Genomic DNA, 20,610 nt, shown 5'->3' on the forward strand with positions numbered 1-20,610 from the left:
ATTTAAGTCTAAACTCATACAATAGAACAAATTTAAGGGTTGTATATGATTGAATTTGTTTGCTTGATAATTGATTAATAATTGACTTCTTTATTATTATTATTACTATTATTTGATTTTCTCCCTTATGGTGTTTATTCCTTGGGTTGGAGCAAATGACCGGATCATCTTTGTAAACCATATAAATATTTACTTTTATTATTTTCTTATTATGGTTGAGGTAAATTTTTTCCTGTTATCTTTCCTCTCTTCCAAAAAAAACTTCAACAAAAAAATATAGACTGACATTAATGTAGGATCTATTAATATTTACGAAAACAAATCTATTGGGTGAACAAAGAAAGTATGATATTCTGGTACTGTAATTTTTTACATTTCTTCCTCTAACTATTTTACTTTGACAATCTTTTAAATTCATTTAAATACTATCAAAGTGAGCATGACTCAAGCTTACGAGTGTTAATAACCAAAGGTCTACGACTCCAATTCCCTACCTCTAATTGTACTAAAAAAGATTCATTTAAATAGAATTTTATTATATTAATTAATTACAATTATGAAACATTCGTATCTTTTAATATTTATTTGAGAAGGTTACATGAGAGATACTAGGGGTATTAAAAAAACCCGATGACCCGAAAAAACTGATCAACCCAACCCAACCGTGCGGTTTGTATTGGGTTATCAACTCATTTGGGTTGGGTTGAGTTCAAATAAATGAAAATTTTATGGGTTAGGTTGGTTCATGGGTTCATCGAATATAACCCAAACCAACTCGAATCAATCCGAATTTATTATTAACTTTAAAATATATTCTTTATTACTTATAATACAATTATTTATACATATATTGATTTTAATTTTATTGAATTCCAATATTTTTTTAATAATTTATTATTCAACAACTCTTAAAATAGTTTCTCTACACTTTAGAAAGAAAATTTTCACTATATAAATTGAAATGGAGTCGCTAATCTTAATTCAATATATGAAAACAATTAAATTAGATTTTTACATATTTGCATTTTACTTCTTTTTATAACAAAATTTTAAATAAATGACCCGATTATCCCAAACCAACCCAACTCAAATATTTCATGGTTGGGTTCATTTTTTAATAAGGATTATTTGGGTTGAAAATACTTATAACTCGAATAATTGGATTGAGTCTAAAAAGTCTTTCAACTCAACCCAATCCAATCCAACCCATAAACATCAAGAGACACATTTGTGACTAGTGATGTTCATTATCTTTGGGAGACAAGAGTTATGCGGAGACCCTTTTGGGGAATATATTTCCTATTAGGCTACGAGTGGGGTTAATCGGAGAGATAATATGTTGTTTTTTAAACTAATTAGGGAAAAGGGTAGTTTAGGAAAACATGTGATTTTTTTTTCTGTAGTAAAAATACATTCTTTATGAATTGGGACCCACACAGCGTTTGCCACTCGATACTTATTTTATAAAACCATTTCTTTTATTGTTTTAAGGAACATGTCTTTATAGAGATAAAAGAAAAGAAAACATTCATAAACATTGATAGACTTCTATCTGCGTCTATTACCAATGGACTTCTATCAGTCTCTATCAAAGAAGATTAAAATTTTACTATTAAATGTAAATAGGTTCTTTTTTCTTTTTAAGTGAAATATAATATCTCCTTATTTTTTGTTGTTATTTTTATAGTATCTTATTGCATGTTTCTTTTCATGTTTTGGTTGTAAAACTAAATTAAAAATTAAAAATATTACTTATTTGAATACTTTATTTGTAAAATAAAGTATTTTATTGTTATTGAAATATTTATTTAGATATTACTTATTTAATGAAATATAATATGAGCCATTTTCAAATATAGAAAAATGAATCAAAATATTTATAAATAATAATAAAATATCAAAATCTATTTGTGATAGATCGTGGTAGGCTACTATATGTGTCTACCATAACATAAATAGACACCGATAGTGGTTTATTGCTGTCTATCGCGATCTATCACAGAGATAAACAGTGGTATTTTACTATTAGTTATAAATATTTTGTTATTAAATATTTTTAGCAATTTTGTCACTTAAAATAATTTTCCATATAATATCCCTCTTTTTTTTTTTTTTATTGTTATTTGTAAAAACTAAGGTAGATTCATATTTACAATTCGATATATATATTTTTTAAAAAAAAGTTTGAGCAAATATATGTTTTTAAAATTAAGTTAAAAAACATTAAACTTTCAAAACTTTGTATAGAGTTTTTTTTCCCTTCATTTTCCTAAAAGAATATTGGGGGGGGGGGGGGGGGGGGGGTAAGAATTTCATTAATGTTCATAAAAAAAAATAATAATAATAATAAATAATGGTGATAAAGGAGAGGATAAAGATAACACATTTAATAGAGTAGTTGAGAGATAAGGAGCAGCTAAGAGGAGAGATTAATTACATCTAAAGTAATTTTTTAAAACTTCAGTATTTATGAAATAAATCTTCCTAAATAATTAAACTTTTCAATAAAATTTTATTTTAAAGAAATACAATATTTAAAAAGGCAAGAATATGTTAGTTTATATATTATCAAAATGAACTTTGTGATTTCATATACACAACCGAAACCTTTGTGATTTCACACAAGTTTATGACAACATTTTAAGAATTGAGTGAATGAATGTATATTGATATAAAAATGAAGAAGGAAAATCAATTTTGACTTTAGACATGTTGTTTCAAATTGGACCCTTAACAGATTTCAGTTGATTAGACCCTAAACTTAAATAATTATTTAAAATTTTACCAGTCGACCAATTCATTAAAAAAAAAAAAAAAAAAACTTAGGGTAAGAAAATTCATTAATTTAAATAAAATAAAATTTCGCACAAAATTGATTTTGACCTATATACAAATTAACCATTGAATTATTTTGTCTAAAATTTATAAATTTCAATAAAAAAAAAATAGCATTAATGTTGTTTTCTTTATAAGTTTATCAACTTCTATATCATATTTTACATATGTGTTTATTGAGATTTTTTTAAAATAATGTTTTTTTAATATATAATGACAAAAATAGGGTAGGAGTGAAAGTATTGTAAAAAATAGATTTTTAAATCGTGTATCGGGTACACGAGTTCTTGTCGATCTGGCATGCACAGTCTACCGTGGCAGTCATGCAGCGTTGACTGAAGTAATCGTGTACCCGGTATACGATTACCTTAAGTCGTGTACCCGGTTCACGACTTCTTTCTTCATTAAACCGAGCCTCACCTCTTCTTCTTCCTGATTCGAGCGCTTCTGCCTTTTCCGTCCAAAATCATCTTTTGCCTTTTTTTGTTTTGTCTTCTTCGTCCAAAATCATCCGAAATATTCCTCATTTTGCTTCCGTCTTGTGCAACCAAACGTATCATTTTGCCTCTATTTGTTCGTCCGTCTAAAATTGTCCGAAATCGTCCTCCATTTGTTTGTCCGTCCAAAATCGTCCAAATGCTTTTGTGATAAAATTCTTTCCCTAGGTTATTTTCCAATCCAATATATAACCTTCCTATATATATCATTTTGTTTGCATTTGGGCTAAAGAAATATATGTATATATTTGTCTATTTGTTGGGCTGATTTTGTCTAATGTAGTTTATGAACTTAGAAATTAGATTTTGTTGGGCTATTTTTGTGGATGATTATGTTTGTCTATTTTTTGGGCTATTTTTTTTATGATTAATTCGTTGGATGATTATGTATTTGTTGGATTGAATATAGAAATATATGTATATATTTATAAAAATGAAGATTGGTTCATATGTATATAATTTTGTTTGCATTTGGGCTGAATTAAATGTATGATTAATTGATATATTATTTTATTTTTATTTTGGCTGATTTAAATATATACTTTATGGATCTTATGTATAGTTTATGAATCTTATATTTGGGCTGATTTAAATGTATAATATTTAGATCTTATATGGAACTTAGAAATTGGATTTTGTTGGGTTGACATATTAACATATTGACAAAAGATTTAGTTATTCTTGAACCTGGAAATGATGGAGATTACATTGACGTTGAAGTTGATGAATTATTTGGAAACGACAGTAGTGGGGAATTGTTGGATCTACACTAGCACACAACGGAAGGGAACAAGATCCATAAGCATTCTAATTCATTAATTTTGGTTGAAAAGAAACATGCTAAAACAGAGTATAATAGGTTTTAAGAACATACCTTGGTCGAACAAACGAATTCTCCATTTTCCAGCTGCAAAATCCTCTTAATCCTTATGTAGACCACCACAAGATCTTCCCTACTATCCTCTTGGTGCTCTAGATTGAGTTATGAGACTCAAAATAAGCTGAAATCAAAGGGAATATGGAGAAAGCTCACTGAACCAACCCATTTGAAGAACACTTCTTCATCCGAATTTTTCACCAAAAATTCAGTTGGTTCATCACCCCTTTCTTCACTCCAATCTCTTCAATATATTGCAGACAATCATGCAACGAGATGTGCTGCATGGAATGTAGCTCATGCTTGGAGTAAACCAAATGAGAAAGTGGGTTCCTTGTAAGCTACTTTGAAGATGACTTGAAAAAACCCATTTTTCAAGTTTGTGTGATTTTTCAATTTCCAAAAATCCAAAATTGATTTTAAAATCATACTTTATTTCTAAAATTAAAATTTATTAATTTTACAAATTAATTTCATAAATTAATTTTCTAATAAAATTAATAAATAAATATTTAAATAATTTAAATAATTCTAATTAATTTAATATCCAATATTAAATTAATTTTTACACAAATTCATCTTTATATATTTAAGTCATATTTAAATATATTTTCTCTAATTCCGTTTGATTCTAATTTGAACGTTCCAAATTAACTTATCACGCTACTCTAGAGCTAATTCATTTTCGAGCTAGTAGGGGACCTTATGGACCTACAGATCATGGGCTCTAGCGATACGGGATTAATTGGCTAAACTCATTAGACCGATCTAACCCCCATTCGTTAACTAATGGGGCACTCCATTAAAACCCATAGTTGAACTTCTCTCATCATAGATATATTATGTCCACTCAATATAACCATGATTAGTAAGTTATCCCTTCACAGTTTGTTCGTAATAACGGCGGGATCAAATCTCTATTTTACCCCGAAATTACCTCTTGTTCCTTAAGTCCCCACTGATCACTTAATGAACAATTGTTTTGTGATCCAATCACAAAATCGAGTCCCTCTCATACCAAATGAGAGAGCGGGATCCCTTGTTCAAGCCTCAGAATCAACACTTAAGGGAACAACCTCTCTACTATCCCTAAAGTGGGTAGGAGTGAATTCTCTTTTGCATCCTATGTCCCCAGCTATCTATCCAGTTTCACCCCTGAAATGGCAGTCATATTGAGCCGGCGCTGTTGAGCCAACCCTCACCTATGTAAATCTAAGGGCAATCTCAGATAAACAGGATTTCATAGTTAACTCAGGATTAAGATCAAGTTACCTAAGTGACTCATTTAGTGATGGTTGTGCTTTGAGGTTATGGGCATGTCGGCGTAAAACTCATGGTATGTTCGAAATCACCAAACTTCAAAGGGAACATTCATGTTTGTTTTCAGAATTGATACAGGATCATTCACAGCTTGATTCAAATTTTATGAGTATTGAAATTCAAAATTTGGTTAGAGCTGATCCTGAAGTACCTGTGGCCCTACTTCAAGAAGCAATTAAAAAACAATATGGCTATAATGTTAATTATAGACGGGTGTGGCAAGCCAAGAGAAAAGCGTTGATTGCTGCATTTGGTGATTGGGAGAAATCATATTCAGAGCTTCCGTATTGGTTGAGTGCTCTTGTTCATTACAATCCAGGAACACGAACAGATTGGTTTTTCCTTCCCTGCTAGGTACGACTATTTTTGGACGAGTTTTTTGGTCCTTTGATCCTACAAGAGAAGGGTTCAAACATTATAGGCCATTAATCCATATCGTTGGAACTATCTCTACGGAAAGTATAAGGGGAAATTATTGATCGCCTTATCTATTGATGTAAACAGACATATATTTTCCCTTGCTTTTACTATTGTTGAAGGTGAAAATTCGTCCAGTTAGTCATGGTTTTTGTAGGAATTGTGGTATTTGCTTGATTTCTGATAGACATAAGGGCATTTTTGCTGCCATTAATAATGAAGAAATTGGTTAGAGTGAACCTAGAGCGTACCATCGATATTGTCTTCGCCATGTTGCCAGTAATTTCAATACGAAATATAAATCAAAGAAACTAAAAATTTTGGTATTTAAGGCAGGAAATCAACACCAAAGGTGCAAGTTCATTCGGTGCATGAAAGAATTGAAATAATTGCACCTTGAATGTCTTGAATATTTTTCAGACATTGACTTAGAAAAATGGACTCAGTCACACGACGATGGGTATCGCTATGGGTGGATGACAAGCAATGCGGCTGAATGCATGAATGGTGTTTTCAAAGGTGTTAGAATGTTACCAATTATTTCTTTGGTTAGGCTAACATTCTATCGCACAATACTGTATTTTGAATGCTGGAGACAAGAAATCAGTGAAGCACTCGATCGTGAGGACATGTATGAATATGACCTAAAAAAACTTAAGAGATGGGAAAAACGAGCACCTGCACATACGGTGACATCTATTGACAGGGAAAATCAAACTTTTGAAGTACAAACTGGCATAAGTATGATTTCTCCCTATAAAGGACAACACACCCAAGTGTTGAGCTTGAAAGAAGGAACATATTCTTGCAATAAGTGGCAGTCATTCAAGATTCCATGCTCTCATGTAATTGCAGTTGTAATTATATGTGTATGACATACATACCACTTATTAATGAATGCTACAAATTGTCCAATTCCAAGCGTTGTTATGAAGGCCGCTTCCATCCAATTCAACACTTAGATTATTGGCCAGAATTATCATTTATAGAAGTTCGTCCAAATGCGGACTTATTAAGAGGACAAGGTCGGCCAAAAAGTACGTGCATTCATAATGAAATGGATTGGAGAGATGCAAGCCAAAAAGTGCGATGTATAATTTGCAAGAGAGAAGGACATAACAGATCCACTTGTCCACAACGTACATTAGGTACTTCGTCTTCGGGTCATTAGGTGTATTTTTTTTACTTGTATTTTTTTTATGTAATTATATATTTTATATACTTGTATTTTTTATGTACTTATATTTTTCATGTAATTAGATATTTTATGTACTTGTATTTTTTATGTAATTATATTTTTCATGTAATTGTATCTTTTATGTACTTATACTTTTTATATAATTGTTTCATTTTATGTAATTGTATATTTTATGTACTTGTATTTTTTATGTAATGAATTTATTTTATGTAATTGTATCTTTTTATGTACTTTTTATGTATCTTTTATGTCATGAATTTTATTATGTAATGTAATTTGAACTTCTTAGGTAATGGAGCCTAGCCTTCTAATCCTGTAAAATTATATCAGCAAAATACGCATAATTCACAATCAGTATCGGATAGTTCTTCTACTTTAGTGTTGAGTTGTCGGAGAAGGGAGGCGACTGCACAACACACTATCCCATTTGATCACCGCATTATTCCCTATGTTTAGCAGGCAGGTTTCCTTGGGATTGCACAAATTTGTTTTATCCCGCTTGATTGGTACCTTATTACTGCTCTAGTTGAACGTTGGAGACTAGAAACCCACACATTTTACATGCCTTGTAGGGAATGGACGATTACATTGCAGGATGTTGCCATACAATTTGGGTATTAGCTGTCTATGAATAGTCAGCAAATATCTTGCTCGTATACAGAAAAATATTTGACATCCTGATGCACAATCAGGTAACAAATGTATATAAATGAATATTTAAAACATTTTAGATGCTTATTATTTTTTTTTCAGATTATTTGGACGCCATACACACAACAGATTTGGTCATCCTTACCTGATTATTGTCGTGATGGTGAAGACATTTAGTTGACCGTTAGCCCTCTTATATGCTTCCATATAGTAGAGTGGCATCATCCAGATCATGTGTTGAGACAATTCGGTCTGCGACAAATGATACCTTCGTTGTCCTATACACTCCCAGCATTACACCAGATCGATTTGAGAGGTAAGCACGACTAAGATTGACATCGAATCCAATGCGGAATATTTATCCTTCTAGCGTGGACGACATGATCGTTGTGCACAGGGAGAATTAACAAATGGGCCAGTTGTGTCAGACGACCACTTTTCTTGGTATAATTCAATCACGAGGTGATTTATCACACCTGATGGCGCTTACTATTACTGTATGGTAAGAGATTTAAAATCAGACATTTTCCATATATATGATATGGATATTGTTTAATATTTATTTTTTGATTGTACAGAATAATTTTATCGATGATGTTCAACAATATTCAGTGCAGAACAACTTACCAGACTTGGGTTCAATGTGTCAGCAAACATCGGTCAACATAGAAGATATTATTAAACAAATAAGACGACTCAATATTGCTAACACCGATTGAAAACGTATTTGTCATAGACGACAATGACAACAGGGTGAATCTAATTTAGAGGGACACGAAGACAATCCTCATGAGGGGTAAGGGTGAGGGGGGTCGTTTTTAAATTTCATGTAAACTTTCATTTTCAAATTGAAAATTAAAGAACTAATTGTAAATATTATTTAATATCATGACATTTTTTTTAATATGAGTGCAAGATAATTATGTTTTCATTGTAGATTAAATATATAATTAAGTTTAATAATGAAAAAAATTTGTGGACCCATTCGTAAAGTCTTAATATTATTGTACATCTCCAATTAAAAAAAAATTAGTCAACACACTTAAAAAAAAAAAAAGAAAAAGAAAAGCAAATCGTGGACTGGGTCCACGAGTTTACATCTGACCGGTCAACCAGTCAGCCGACGTGGTGCTGATTGGGTTAAACGGTACTCGTGTATCGGGTACACGAGTTTGCCACATGGCAATCATGTACCTGTACACAATTTCACTACCCCAATTTGTCAAAGTTTTGCCAAACACCTATTCTTAGAAAAAGTTTCCATCTTACCCTATTTTTGTCATTATATATTAAAAACATTATTTAAAAAAAAAATTCGTTTATTGAGAACGAGAGAATATATTTTAAAAAACGATATTTGGAGCAAGGTTGTTGTTAAAGATTATAACATTTATTTATATAAGAGTATTTTTGGTATGGTTTATAATTTAACATATATTTTAATAAATCAAGAGATTTTTTTTTAAAATAATGTTTTTTTTAATAAATAATGACAAAAGGATTGAGCGGAAAGTATTCCCAAAAATAGGTGTTTAATCGTGTACTGGGTACACGATAAAGCCTAAATAGTATACCAGGTACACGAGTACCTGGCCACCTGGCATGCCCAGTCTGGTGTGGCAGTCATGCAGGTTTGACTGAGGGAATTGTGTATCGAGTACACAATTACCCTAAGTCGTGTACCTGGTACACGACTTCCACGCCTTAAAAACTCCGCCCGAACCCTTCTTCTTCCTCACCGAAACGCCCATTCTTCTTCCTCACAGCCGCTTATAATCGATTTCCCTCGTCGAGACCATCGATTCCTCCCTTCTACTTACCAAAATCTCGTTGATTTTCCTCACCGAGGCCTCTATTTCACCGAAATCTTCCAAAATTTCGATTTTGCTCGATTTTTAGTCCTCTATTTGATCCTCACCAAATCCTCCATTGTAGAGGTCGTGTTGCTCGATTTTCATACCTTTTTGGCTGTCGATTTTTGCTTGGTATATTTCTTTCTCTAGTTGGGCTGATCTGTATTTATATGTATGTTTTTGCATGTTTTTGGGCTGAGTTTACTTTAAACTTAGTTTATGTATGATTTAGTGTATAGTTTATGTATAGTGTATTATATAGTTTATGTATAGTTTATGTTGTATAGCTTTGTATATGATTTAGTTTATATATAGTTTGTGTATGATTTAGTTTATGTATAGTTTATGTATAGTGTATTATATAGTTTATGTATAGTTTATGTTGTATAGTTTTGTGTATGATTTAGTTTATATATAGTTTGTGTATGATTTAGTTTATGTATAGTGTATTATATAATTTATGTATAGTTTATGTTGTATAGTTTTGTGTATGATTTAGTTTATGTATGATTGATTTAAACTTAGAAAACTTAGAAAACTTAGAAATTAGAGTTTGTTGGGTTGACATATTAACATATTTTTTGTCAACTATAACAGTTGAAAAAAAACATAATAAATATGTCGATGCGTTCTGAAGATTTAGTAATTCTTGAACCTGAAATGATGGAGATAGTGACATTGACATTAAAGTGGACGAATTATTTGGAAATGACGGTAGTGGTGAACATGATCTTGAGTTGGTACCATCGGAAATGTTCAACCAAATAGATTGGGAAATGACAAATTCAACGTGTGAACTAAGGTCTACTTTGGAAGAAAAGAATGTAGAAGTAGATAACTGTAGTTTAATACAAAAGGGAATGTTGTTTAATATCAAAGAAGATTTACAGCTTGCTGTAAAAAAATATTGTGTGACAGAACACTACAAAATTGTTGTAGTGGAATCAAATCAGGATCTTTGGTATGTTAAATGTAAATCCTGGAGTGACGGTTGTGCTTGGAGGCTATGGGCATGTCGGGGAAAAACTCATGGGATGTTCGAAATCACAAAACTTCAAAGAGAACACTCATATTTGTTTTCAGAGTTGACATAGGATCATTCACAGCTAGATTCAAATTTTATGAGTATCGAAATTCAAAATTTGGTTAGAGCTGATCCTGGAGTACTTGTTGCCCTACTTCAAAAAGCCATTAATAGATAATATGGTTATAATGTCAATTATAGATGGGTGTGGCAAGCCAAGAGAAAAGTATTAATTGCTGTGTTTAGTGATTGGGAGAAATCATATTCGGAGCTTCCGTATTGGCTGAGTGTTGTTGTTCATTACAATCCAGGAACACGAATAGACTGGTTTTTCCTTCCCTCTGATGTGCCAGGTACGACTATTTTTGGACAAGTTTTTTGGTCTTTTGGTCTTGCAAGAGAAGGGTTCAATCATTGTAGGCCATTAATCTAGATTGATAGAACTCATCTATACAGAAAGTATAAGGGGAAATTATTGACAACCTTATCTATTGATGCAAACGGACATATATTTCCCTTTGCTTTTACTATCGTAGAAGGTGAGAATTCGTCTAGTTGGTCATGGTTTTTGTGGGCGGCGTGAACATGTTACCCAAAGAGAGGGTATTTGCTTGATTTCTGACAGACATAAGGACATTCTTGCTGCAATTAATAGTGAAGAAATTGGTTGGAGTGAACCCAAAGCGTACCACCGATATTGTCTTCGCCATGTTGCCAGTAATTTCAATACAAAATACAAATTGAAGCAACTAAAAAATTTGGTGTTTAAGGCCGGAAATCAACACCAAAGGCGTAAGTTCATTCGGTGCATGAAAGAATTGAAACAATTGCACCCTGAATGTCTTGAATTTTTTTCAGACATTGACTTAGAAAAATGGACACAGTCACATGATGGTGGGTACCACTATGGGTGGATAACCAGTAATGCAGCTGAATGCATGAACGGCGTTTTTAAAGGTGCTAGAATGTTACCCATTACTTCTTTGGTTAGGCTAACATTCTATCGCACAATATTGTATTTTGAACGCTGGAGACAAGAAATCAATGAAGCACTCGATCGTGGTGACATATATACAAAATATGCCCTAAAGAAACTGAATAGGTTGGAAAAACGAGCATCGGCACATACGGTGACATCCATTGACAGGAAAAGTCAAACTTTCGAAGTACAAATTAGCATAAATATGATTTCTCTCTACAAAGGACAACACACCCAAGTTTTAAGCTTGAAAGAAGGGACATGTTCATGCAATAAGTGACAATCATTCAAGATTCCATGCTCTCATGTAATTGCAGTTTGTAATTACATGCATATGACATACCTATCACTTATTGATGAATGCTACAAATTGTCCAATTTCAAGCGTTTTCATGAAGGCCGCTTCCATCCAATTCAACACCCAGATTATTGGCCAGAATTATCATTTACAGAAGTTCGTTCAAATGCGGACTTACTCAGAGAACAAGGTCGGCCAAAAAGTACGCGCATTCATAATGAAATGGATTGGAGAGAAGCAAGCCAAAAAGTGTGATGTTCCTTTTGTAAAAGAGAAAGACGTAACAGACGCACTTGTCCACACCATACATTGGGTGCTTCGTCGTCTTCGGGTCATTAGGATTTTTTTTTTACTTGTATATTTCATTTATTTGTATTCTTTATGTATTTATATTTTTCATATAATTGTATATTTCATGTATTTGTATTCTTTATATATTTATAATTTTCATGTAATTGTATATTTCATGTATTTATATTCTTTATGTATTTATAATAAATTTATGTAATGAATTTATTTAATAAACTTATTTTATGTAATTGTATTTTTTTATGTACTTTTTATGTATCTTTTATGTTATCGATTCTATTATGTAATATGATTTGAACTTTTTAGGTAATGGAGCCTGGTCCTTCTAATCCTATACAATTGTACCAACAAAACACGCATCGTTCACAGACAGTATGGGATAGTTCTTTCACTATAGTGTTGAGCTGTCGGAGGAGGGAGGCGACTGCACAACATACTATCCCATTTGATCACCGCATTATTCCATATATTCAGGAGGCGGGTTTTCTTGGGGTTGCACATATTGGTTTCATCCAGCTTGATTGGCACCTGATTACTGCTCTAGTTGAGCACTGGAGACTGGAGACCTACACATTTCACCTACCTTGTGGGGAATGTACGATTACGCTGTAGAATGTTGTCGTACAATTTGGGTTACGAGTGGACGAGCAACCACTGACAGGCTCACTACAGTATGACTGGAAGAACGTTTGTGAAGAGCTCTTAGGCGTTCTACCAGAGGATCTGAAGGGATCAAGATTGAGTATCCCTTGGTTGGCGTCCTAGTTTCCCGAATTACCTCCCGATGCCAACGACATCAGCATACGTAGGTATGCACGAGCATACATCCTGTAGCTTATTGGAGGATTTTTATTTGCCGACAAGTCAAATACCCTGGTGCATCTCATGTTCCTCCCATTATTGTTTGATTTCGAGCACGCTGGTACGTACTCGTGGGGTGGTACATGTCTTGCATGGTTGAATAGAGAACTTTGTCGGGCTTCCAATGCACAAGCGTTGGAAATAGCGGGGCCACTGATACTATTACAAGTATGGGCTTATAATCGATTTCCAATTGTAGCACCACAAATCTAACTACAGGCCCTAGATCATCGTCCACTTGGTGCCAGGTATTATTTTATTTATATATTTATTTCGTTATCATTTTATGTAATAATATAAATTACTTGTATTTTTTATAATTTTAGATGGAGTAGTGTATTAGTTGCCTTTGAACAGTCAGCAAATATGTTGCTCCTGTACAGAAAAATATTCGATATGCTGACGCCTAATTAGGTAGTAAATATGTATATAAATGAATATTTTAAAAAATTTATATGTATACTTATTATTATTTTTTTTCAGGTTATTTGGACGCCATACATACAGATTTGGTCATCCTTACCTGATTATTATCATGATGGTGAAAACATCTGGTTGACTGTTAGCCCTCTTATATGCTTCCATATAGTAGAGTGGCATCATCCAAATCGTGTGCTGAGACAGTTTGGTATGCGAAAAACGATACCTTCGTTGTCCTATACACTCCCAGCACTACACCAGATCGACTTAAGAGGTAAGCACGACCAAGACTGGCGTTGAATCCATGCGGAGTATTTATCCTATTGGCATGGACGACGTGATCGTTGTACACAGGAAGAATTAACAGATGGGCCAGTTGTATCAGACGACTACTTTCCTGGTACAATTCGATCACGAGGCAATTTATCTCACCCGACGACGCTTACTATTACTGCATGGTGAGAGATTTAAAATCAGACATTTTCCATATATATAATATGAATATTGTTTAATATATTTTTTTTATTCTACATAATAATTTTATCAGCGATGTTCAACAATATTCAGTGCAGAACAACTTACCAGAATTGGGTTCAATGTGTCAGCAAACATTAGTCAACATAAAAGGTACTATTCAACAAACAAGACGACTTAATGTTGCTGACACCGATCGAAGACGTATTCGTCATAGACGACAACGACAATGGGATGACCCTAATTTAGAGGGACACGAAGACAACCCCATGATGAGTAAGGGCTAGGGGGTCCCACATTGTATCATTTTCAAATTGGAAATCTCAAAAGAACTAATTGTAAATATTCTTTAATATCATGTTATTTTTTTAATATGAGTGCAAGATGTTTTTATTGTAGATTAAATATATAATTAAGTTTAATAATGAAAGAATTAAGTTTAACAATTAAAAAAAATAATTATAAACAATAATGAATGAATTAAGTTAAGTTTAATAATTAACTTTAAAAAAAAAAAGAAAAAAAATTATAAGCGAATTGTGTATTGGGTACCCGAGTTCGCTTGATCAGTCAACCAGTCAGTTTCAACTGACTGGATTAAATGCTACTCGTGTACCGGGTACACGAGTATGCCACATGGAAATCGTGTACCGGGTACACAATTCCACTACCTTAATTTTGTTAATACTTTCCCAAAACACCTACTTTTGAAAATACTTTCCCAACCCTATTTTTGTCATTATTTATTAAAAAACATTATTTTAAAAAAAACCAAATTAAGATGTTGTTGAGAAGTCAACGGCTAATAATTATTTGCTTACTCAAATTTCTTACTAATCGTTAATAACAACGGTGAGAGTTCCGGCAATTTTTGTACAAGAAAAGATCAACCGCTCCATTGCGAACAAAATTCCTGAGGATTTCCCTCTCTTTCTTCACTTGATCATATCAGCAATCAAATTCTTCCTTCGATTTCGCAGCAATGGCGGAAGTAGAGAACAAACAAGTGATATTCAAAGGCTACATTGACGGAGTTCCACAACTGGCGGACTTCGAACTCAAAGTTGGGAAGCTTAAGCTCGAAGTTCCCAAAGGTTCCGGAGGTTTTCTTGTCAAGAATCTCTTCCTTTCTTGCGATCCTTATATGCGAGGCCGTATGCGCGATTACCACGATTCCTACATTCGCCCTTTTGTTCCTGGCCAGGTATTGTTCTTTTATGTGATTAATTTCCTTGTTTTCTTGCATTGGTTTTCTCTGTAAGTAGTATATGATTCTTGCTTCTTATTCTTACCAGATGACGCGGTTTGATTTCTGGGTTGTTTTTTTTTCCCCACTTTTCCGTGTTGGAGGGCTGTAATGCATGTTATTTGAGTTGCTTTCTCTAAGAAATATTGATCTAGATTTGATTTTGGATAGTTAATCATCTGCACCGTAATTTACTGGATGCATTCATGTGTTTGTTGATTCTATGGTTAGTGTTGATCGAATGGATTACTTCGGGTTTAATTTAGTTTTGATCATTTGTAAGCAGGGTAAGAAAGCAGGGTAAGAAAGCAGGTAAGAAAGCAGGGCAAGAAAGTGAAATGAAATAGAAATTTATTAATCTCTCAAATACTCTTTGTTGTTAAGTTTGTATTAGTGAGAGCATTTTTGGTTCTTTTAGCCATAGTTCTAAATTGAGTGTATACTTTGTGTACTCACTACACTCAATCAAATTGGTACCATGTTATGCTGAAATGGAATAATTTAATTTCGTTCATCTCGGATTTCGATGGAGAAGATAATGGTTGTGAAGTGATTGAAACTTTTATATCCATAGGTAGGCATTCATTGGGACGATGAAGAGTAGTACAGATAAACTTCACACCAGGAATTAATGATTTAACCCTTAGAATAGCTATAGTATGGAAGAAACAAAGAAATTCTAACAAATTTGAGTCTCGTTTTCAATTTCGAGGAGTCCTTTTGTTATTCGTTTTGAGTAGGTTAATCTTTATTCAACTCTAGCCTTGCCACCCTTTTGTAGAAGGAAACTAAGTTTGATAATGACGTTCGGTTTTCATTTCTTTTTCTTACCACATTTTGTTGCTAGGAGACAGTTTATAGTGTATGTATTGTTTTGGTGAAATGTTTCTTCACGTTATTATATCTTGTGAAGCCAATTGAAGGTTTTGGGGTTGCTGAAGTTGTGGACTCTGATGACTCCAATTTCAAGCCTGGCGACATCATTTCAGGCTTTACACGTTGGGAGGATTACAGCTTAATTAATAAAGATGGTATTCAACTGAGAAAAATTGAACCAGACGATCTCCCACTCTCTTTCCATGTTGGCCTCCTTGGTATGTTCTCTTCCTCAGTTTATAAAGCTCACCACACTGGAAATAAATAATTATCTTTTTCCTTTGCTATCCAAAACTGAAAATACCAATATAACCCCTTTGCCCCCCAGGTGTTTAAACTGCATTGATTATTTTTATTGACATTGTTAAAAAACCGACAAGTAAAGAAAGCGTGTAAAGTAAACGTAAGGGAATTGGACATAGAGATTTACATGGTTCATTATCAGTGTGTTAGCTACATCCACGAACAGAGGCAGGGAGCAATTTATCATTAGAGAGAAAAATCATATTACAGGTTTGGAGGCACCAATAGAGTTAAAGAGTTTATATAGCACACTCCTTCAAACCTTAAGCCCCCATGCTTGGTCGTTTGGAGCATCAGATAAGAAATTCAAAGTATTCTAATAGACATATTGCTTAGAGTGGCTAATTCTTACTTTACAAGACTCGTGTAAAAGTTATGAAAGTCATGTTCTCAAATCTTGTATGAAAGGGAATACTTGTGAGATGGATTATCAGGATGAATCTAAAATGCATTTGTTCTGTGCCTTTATTTCTCACCTATAATTTCTTAGACTGACTTTTACATACAAAAACTATCATTATGCCCACAATTTAATTATGCAATGTAGTCGTTTCTTACTAAGTTTGAGGTCTTAAAGTCGACCATATTAAAATATATGGGGCAACAACATACTAATTTTGGATTAAGCACTTGAAAGGCGTATCTGCGTGTAGCCATGTATAGCTTTGTTGGTCTCAGATGGAAGACTGGATAATCCAACATGACTCTTTTCATTCTTCCAAAAGTTTTCCTTTGCACTTTGTTTAAAATGGTCTTGAAACTATGGATATTTACGCAGGCATGCCTGGCTTTACTGCTTATGCTGGATTCTTTGAGGTTTGCTCCCCAAAGAAAGGTGATTATGTATTTGTCTCTGCAGCGTCCGGAGCAGTTGGTCAACTCGTTGGCCAACTCGCTAAATTGCATGGTTGTTATGTTGTAGGAAGTGCTGGAACAAAGCAAAAGGTAATCTTTCTTTGATTCCCCGTGGCCACGAGGAGCATTTTGAATCAACATTTTTCATTTTAAGAACTCAAGACAAAATATATTGTTAGGAAGATTAGTAGGGAAATATTAGGATATTAAAAAAGCACATCGATCAATAGCTCTAGAGTTTCTTAATAGAATGGCAAATTAATAGAGTAGGTTGAAGGAATTTAGTACTGCAGATTTTGAAGAATGGTTTTGGGAGAGTTCTAAGCAGCTTGAATGCTTAGTATCCTTGTAGTTTTCTCTGATACTGCAATTTATTTTTGGTCCTGTTTTTCTTGATCTTCAATCCTCAATTCTTTTCTTGGCTCTTCTTGGTTTGGGCAGATTCTTTTGTTGCCCGATCGAATATCCTTTATTTGCTTTATAAAAGTTCGGTTTTTCATATACCCCCTTTAATATCATAATCAGATCGCTGCTATTTCCCCATGAATACTCGGAGCTGAAAATTATGAGGTTATTATGCATTCTGAGAAGGCTATGTTCTTCCCAATTTTAAAATCTACCTTAATACAACACCTCCAACATACTCTATTTATAACCAAAAATTTCAAGCTAATGATAGATATGCACACACAAATCTTAATAATATTTCTGAGAGGATTTTAGATGAAGTATTTAAATATGGGATAATCATCCCTGATTATTGCACTGATCATCTCAGGTTGATATTCTGAAGAGCAAACTTGGATTTGATGAAGCTTTCAACTATAAAGAAGAATCAGATTTGAATGCAGCTTTGAAAAGGTTAGCATTGAGTTTTATGAGGATATAAATTTGATAAACCCTCAGAAATATTATTAAGATTTGTGTGTGCATTAGAAAAAGGCATTTCCTTTCAATTTGAAATATATTTGTTAGTTACCTCTTTACTCTGCATTAGAAAAAGGCACCAAAAAAAAAACTATTGAGCACACTACACTGGTTAATTACAGGAAATGGAATGACATGAAATGTTAGACTTATTTAAGCCTTCTTAGATGACCATTTGATTTTTTATTTTTGGTTCTTGTTTTCTCACAGTTTCCTGACCATAGTTTTCATCTTTTCTAAGTAAACATTTGAATTCTTAAATTCCAAAAACAAAAACTTACAAGTTGTTAAAAACCTACTTTTTTAATTTATAAAACTTGGCTTAGATTTTTAAAACACTCCTAAAAAGTTAGACAATAAAACTAAGAAATCAATAGGTGGAAATAATGTTTGTAAGCTTAACTTTTAAAAACCAAAAACCTAAAACTAATGCTCTCTCTAATAACCATTTGGGTTTTTTGTTTTTATGTTTCTGAAAATTAGGCTTATAAATACTTCTTCCACATTCCTTGTTTTGTTATCTATATTTTTCAATATTTTCAAAAACCAAACCAAATATTGAAAACTAAAAAAATGTAGTTTTTTAAAAATTTGTTTTTGTTTTTGAAATTTGGCTAAGAATTCAACTCTTGTACTTAAGAATGATGCAAATCATTGAAAGAAAATGAGAGAAAATATTCTTAATTTTCAAAATAAAAAACATAATGATTACCAAATGGAACCTAAGTGGATTATCAAATGGGGCCTTTAAGTATCATAGCTGTTTTGTTGCTGATGAACAGTGTCGAACTCTTCTTTTGTGTGCGATTCTTCCTTTGTAATTAGCTCAAACTTGGTTGTTTTTTGTGACTTCTACGAGAAAGATCGTTATCTCGTAGACGTAACTTCTTGCTTTTCCTAATAACTGGAACATGCAGGACTTCCCTCTTTGTATTATGCTTATGATCCGCCTGATAATTCCTAGAAAGATTTTGTACATTTCAAAGGCCAGTTCCAATCATCTCAAGCCTTTAGGACTTTACACAAAACTCATATCTCATTTGCAGGTACTTTCCAAAAGGCATAGATATATATTTTGACAATGTTGGTGGGGATATGCTTGATGCTGCACTTTGCAACATGAGGGTTCATGGTAGAATTGCTGTCTGTGGAGTGATATCTCAGAACAGCATTTCTAATCCAAAAGGAATCAGCAATCTGTGGAATCTCATACCGAAACGTGTCAATATGAAGGGATTTCTACAGAGCGACTACCTTCACTTGTTTCCGCGTTTCTACGAAGAGGTTAGTAACTACTACAAGCAAGGAAAGATTGTTTATATTGAAGATCTAAAAGAAGGGTTAGAAAATGCTCCAGCTGCCTTTGTAGGACTTTTTTCTGGAGATAACTTAGGTAAACAAGTTGTTCGTGTAGCGTGTAAATAATTTTCGCAATCCGTCATTGCATGAACTTGTAACATTTAACAGCACACTAGGAGAGAATTTGTAGCTTCTTTAAGTACAGATTGAATTCTTCTTTATTTTCATATGGTTTCTGATCAAAATAAGCTGTTTACTGTTGAAATATTTGTTCTTCAGAAGAAACAGAAGTTGGTTCCTTTATGTCCCGTTTGATAACCATTTTGTTTTTAAAAATTAAGTCTATGGACACTACTTCCATCTCCAAATTTATTTTTTTGTTATCTACTTTTCACCAATGATTTAAAAAACCAAGCCAAATTTGAGAACAAAAAAAAAAAAAAAACAGCTTTCAAAAATTTGTTTTTGTTTTAAAATTTGATTGAGAATTCAATTATTATACTTAAAAAGATGTAAATCATGGTAAGAAATGTATATGATATAGGCTTAATTTTTAAAATAAATAAATAAAATGGTCACCAAAGACCTTGTTATGCAGAGACCTTGTTTACCCATGAGAAGGGAAATTGCCTAAGATTTGAAGTTTGCATTAGCAAAAGACCTTGTTTACTAAAATTAATGTTATGCTTCTTTCAATAAATAATAATAATAATAATGTTATGCTTGAAAGTTGAAGATGTGTGGTGTGAGTATTTTTCCAGATTATCCATTCTATTTTTGTCATGCATATTTCTTAAATATGCTGAGATTTATTTATTTAAGTCATATTTTAGGTCTTGAAATTTTATTACTTGTTTTGTTTTGGTTTATAATTTTTCTTAATATTTGTCCAAATATTATGTTTTAATTACTAAATTTGGTCTAAAAACTATTTTTAGCTTTTATCATTTTTTCTGTTAATCATATTATAAGAAATCAAATTTATTTGAAATCTCCATATCTAACTTATCTAAGGCAACTTTTTCATCATTACGAGGGTAGAGACTTAAATCTACCACTAAATGAGAATTTGGATCATTTAAGTAGAATCC

The 20,610-nt window shown here is 32.7% G+C and overlaps 1 protein-coding gene and 1 pseudogene across 1 annotated transcript; both read left to right on the plus strand.

Moving 5' to 3' along the window:
• Positions 1-12,567: 12,567 nt before the first annotated feature.
• LOC150035604 (serine/threonine-protein phosphatase 7 long form homolog) lies at positions 12,568-14,300 on the plus strand (annotated as a pseudogene).
• A 486-nt stretch (positions 14,301-14,786) lies between these two features.
• Positions 14,787-19,822, plus strand: LOC120079309 (Zinc-binding dehydrogenase family protein). The gene is made up of 5 exons (XM_039033462.2): positions 14,787-15,217; positions 16,173-16,353; positions 17,217-17,383; positions 18,072-18,154; positions 19,267-19,822. Exons 1-5 carry the CDS (start codon positions 14,996-14,998, stop codon positions 19,643-19,645), a joined length of 1,032 nt encoding a protein of 343 aa, XP_038889390.1. The 5' UTR covers positions 14,787-14,995; the 3' UTR covers positions 19,646-19,822.
• Positions 19,823-20,610: the final 788 nt, after the last annotated feature.

This window comes from Benincasa hispida, chromosome 6 (assembly GCF_027475165.1).
Source record: "Benincasa hispida cultivar pf3 chromosome 6, pf3_genome.v1.1, whole genome shotgun sequence".
Lineage (NCBI taxonomy): Eukaryota > Viridiplantae > Streptophyta > Magnoliopsida > Cucurbitales > Cucurbitaceae > Benincasa > Benincasa hispida.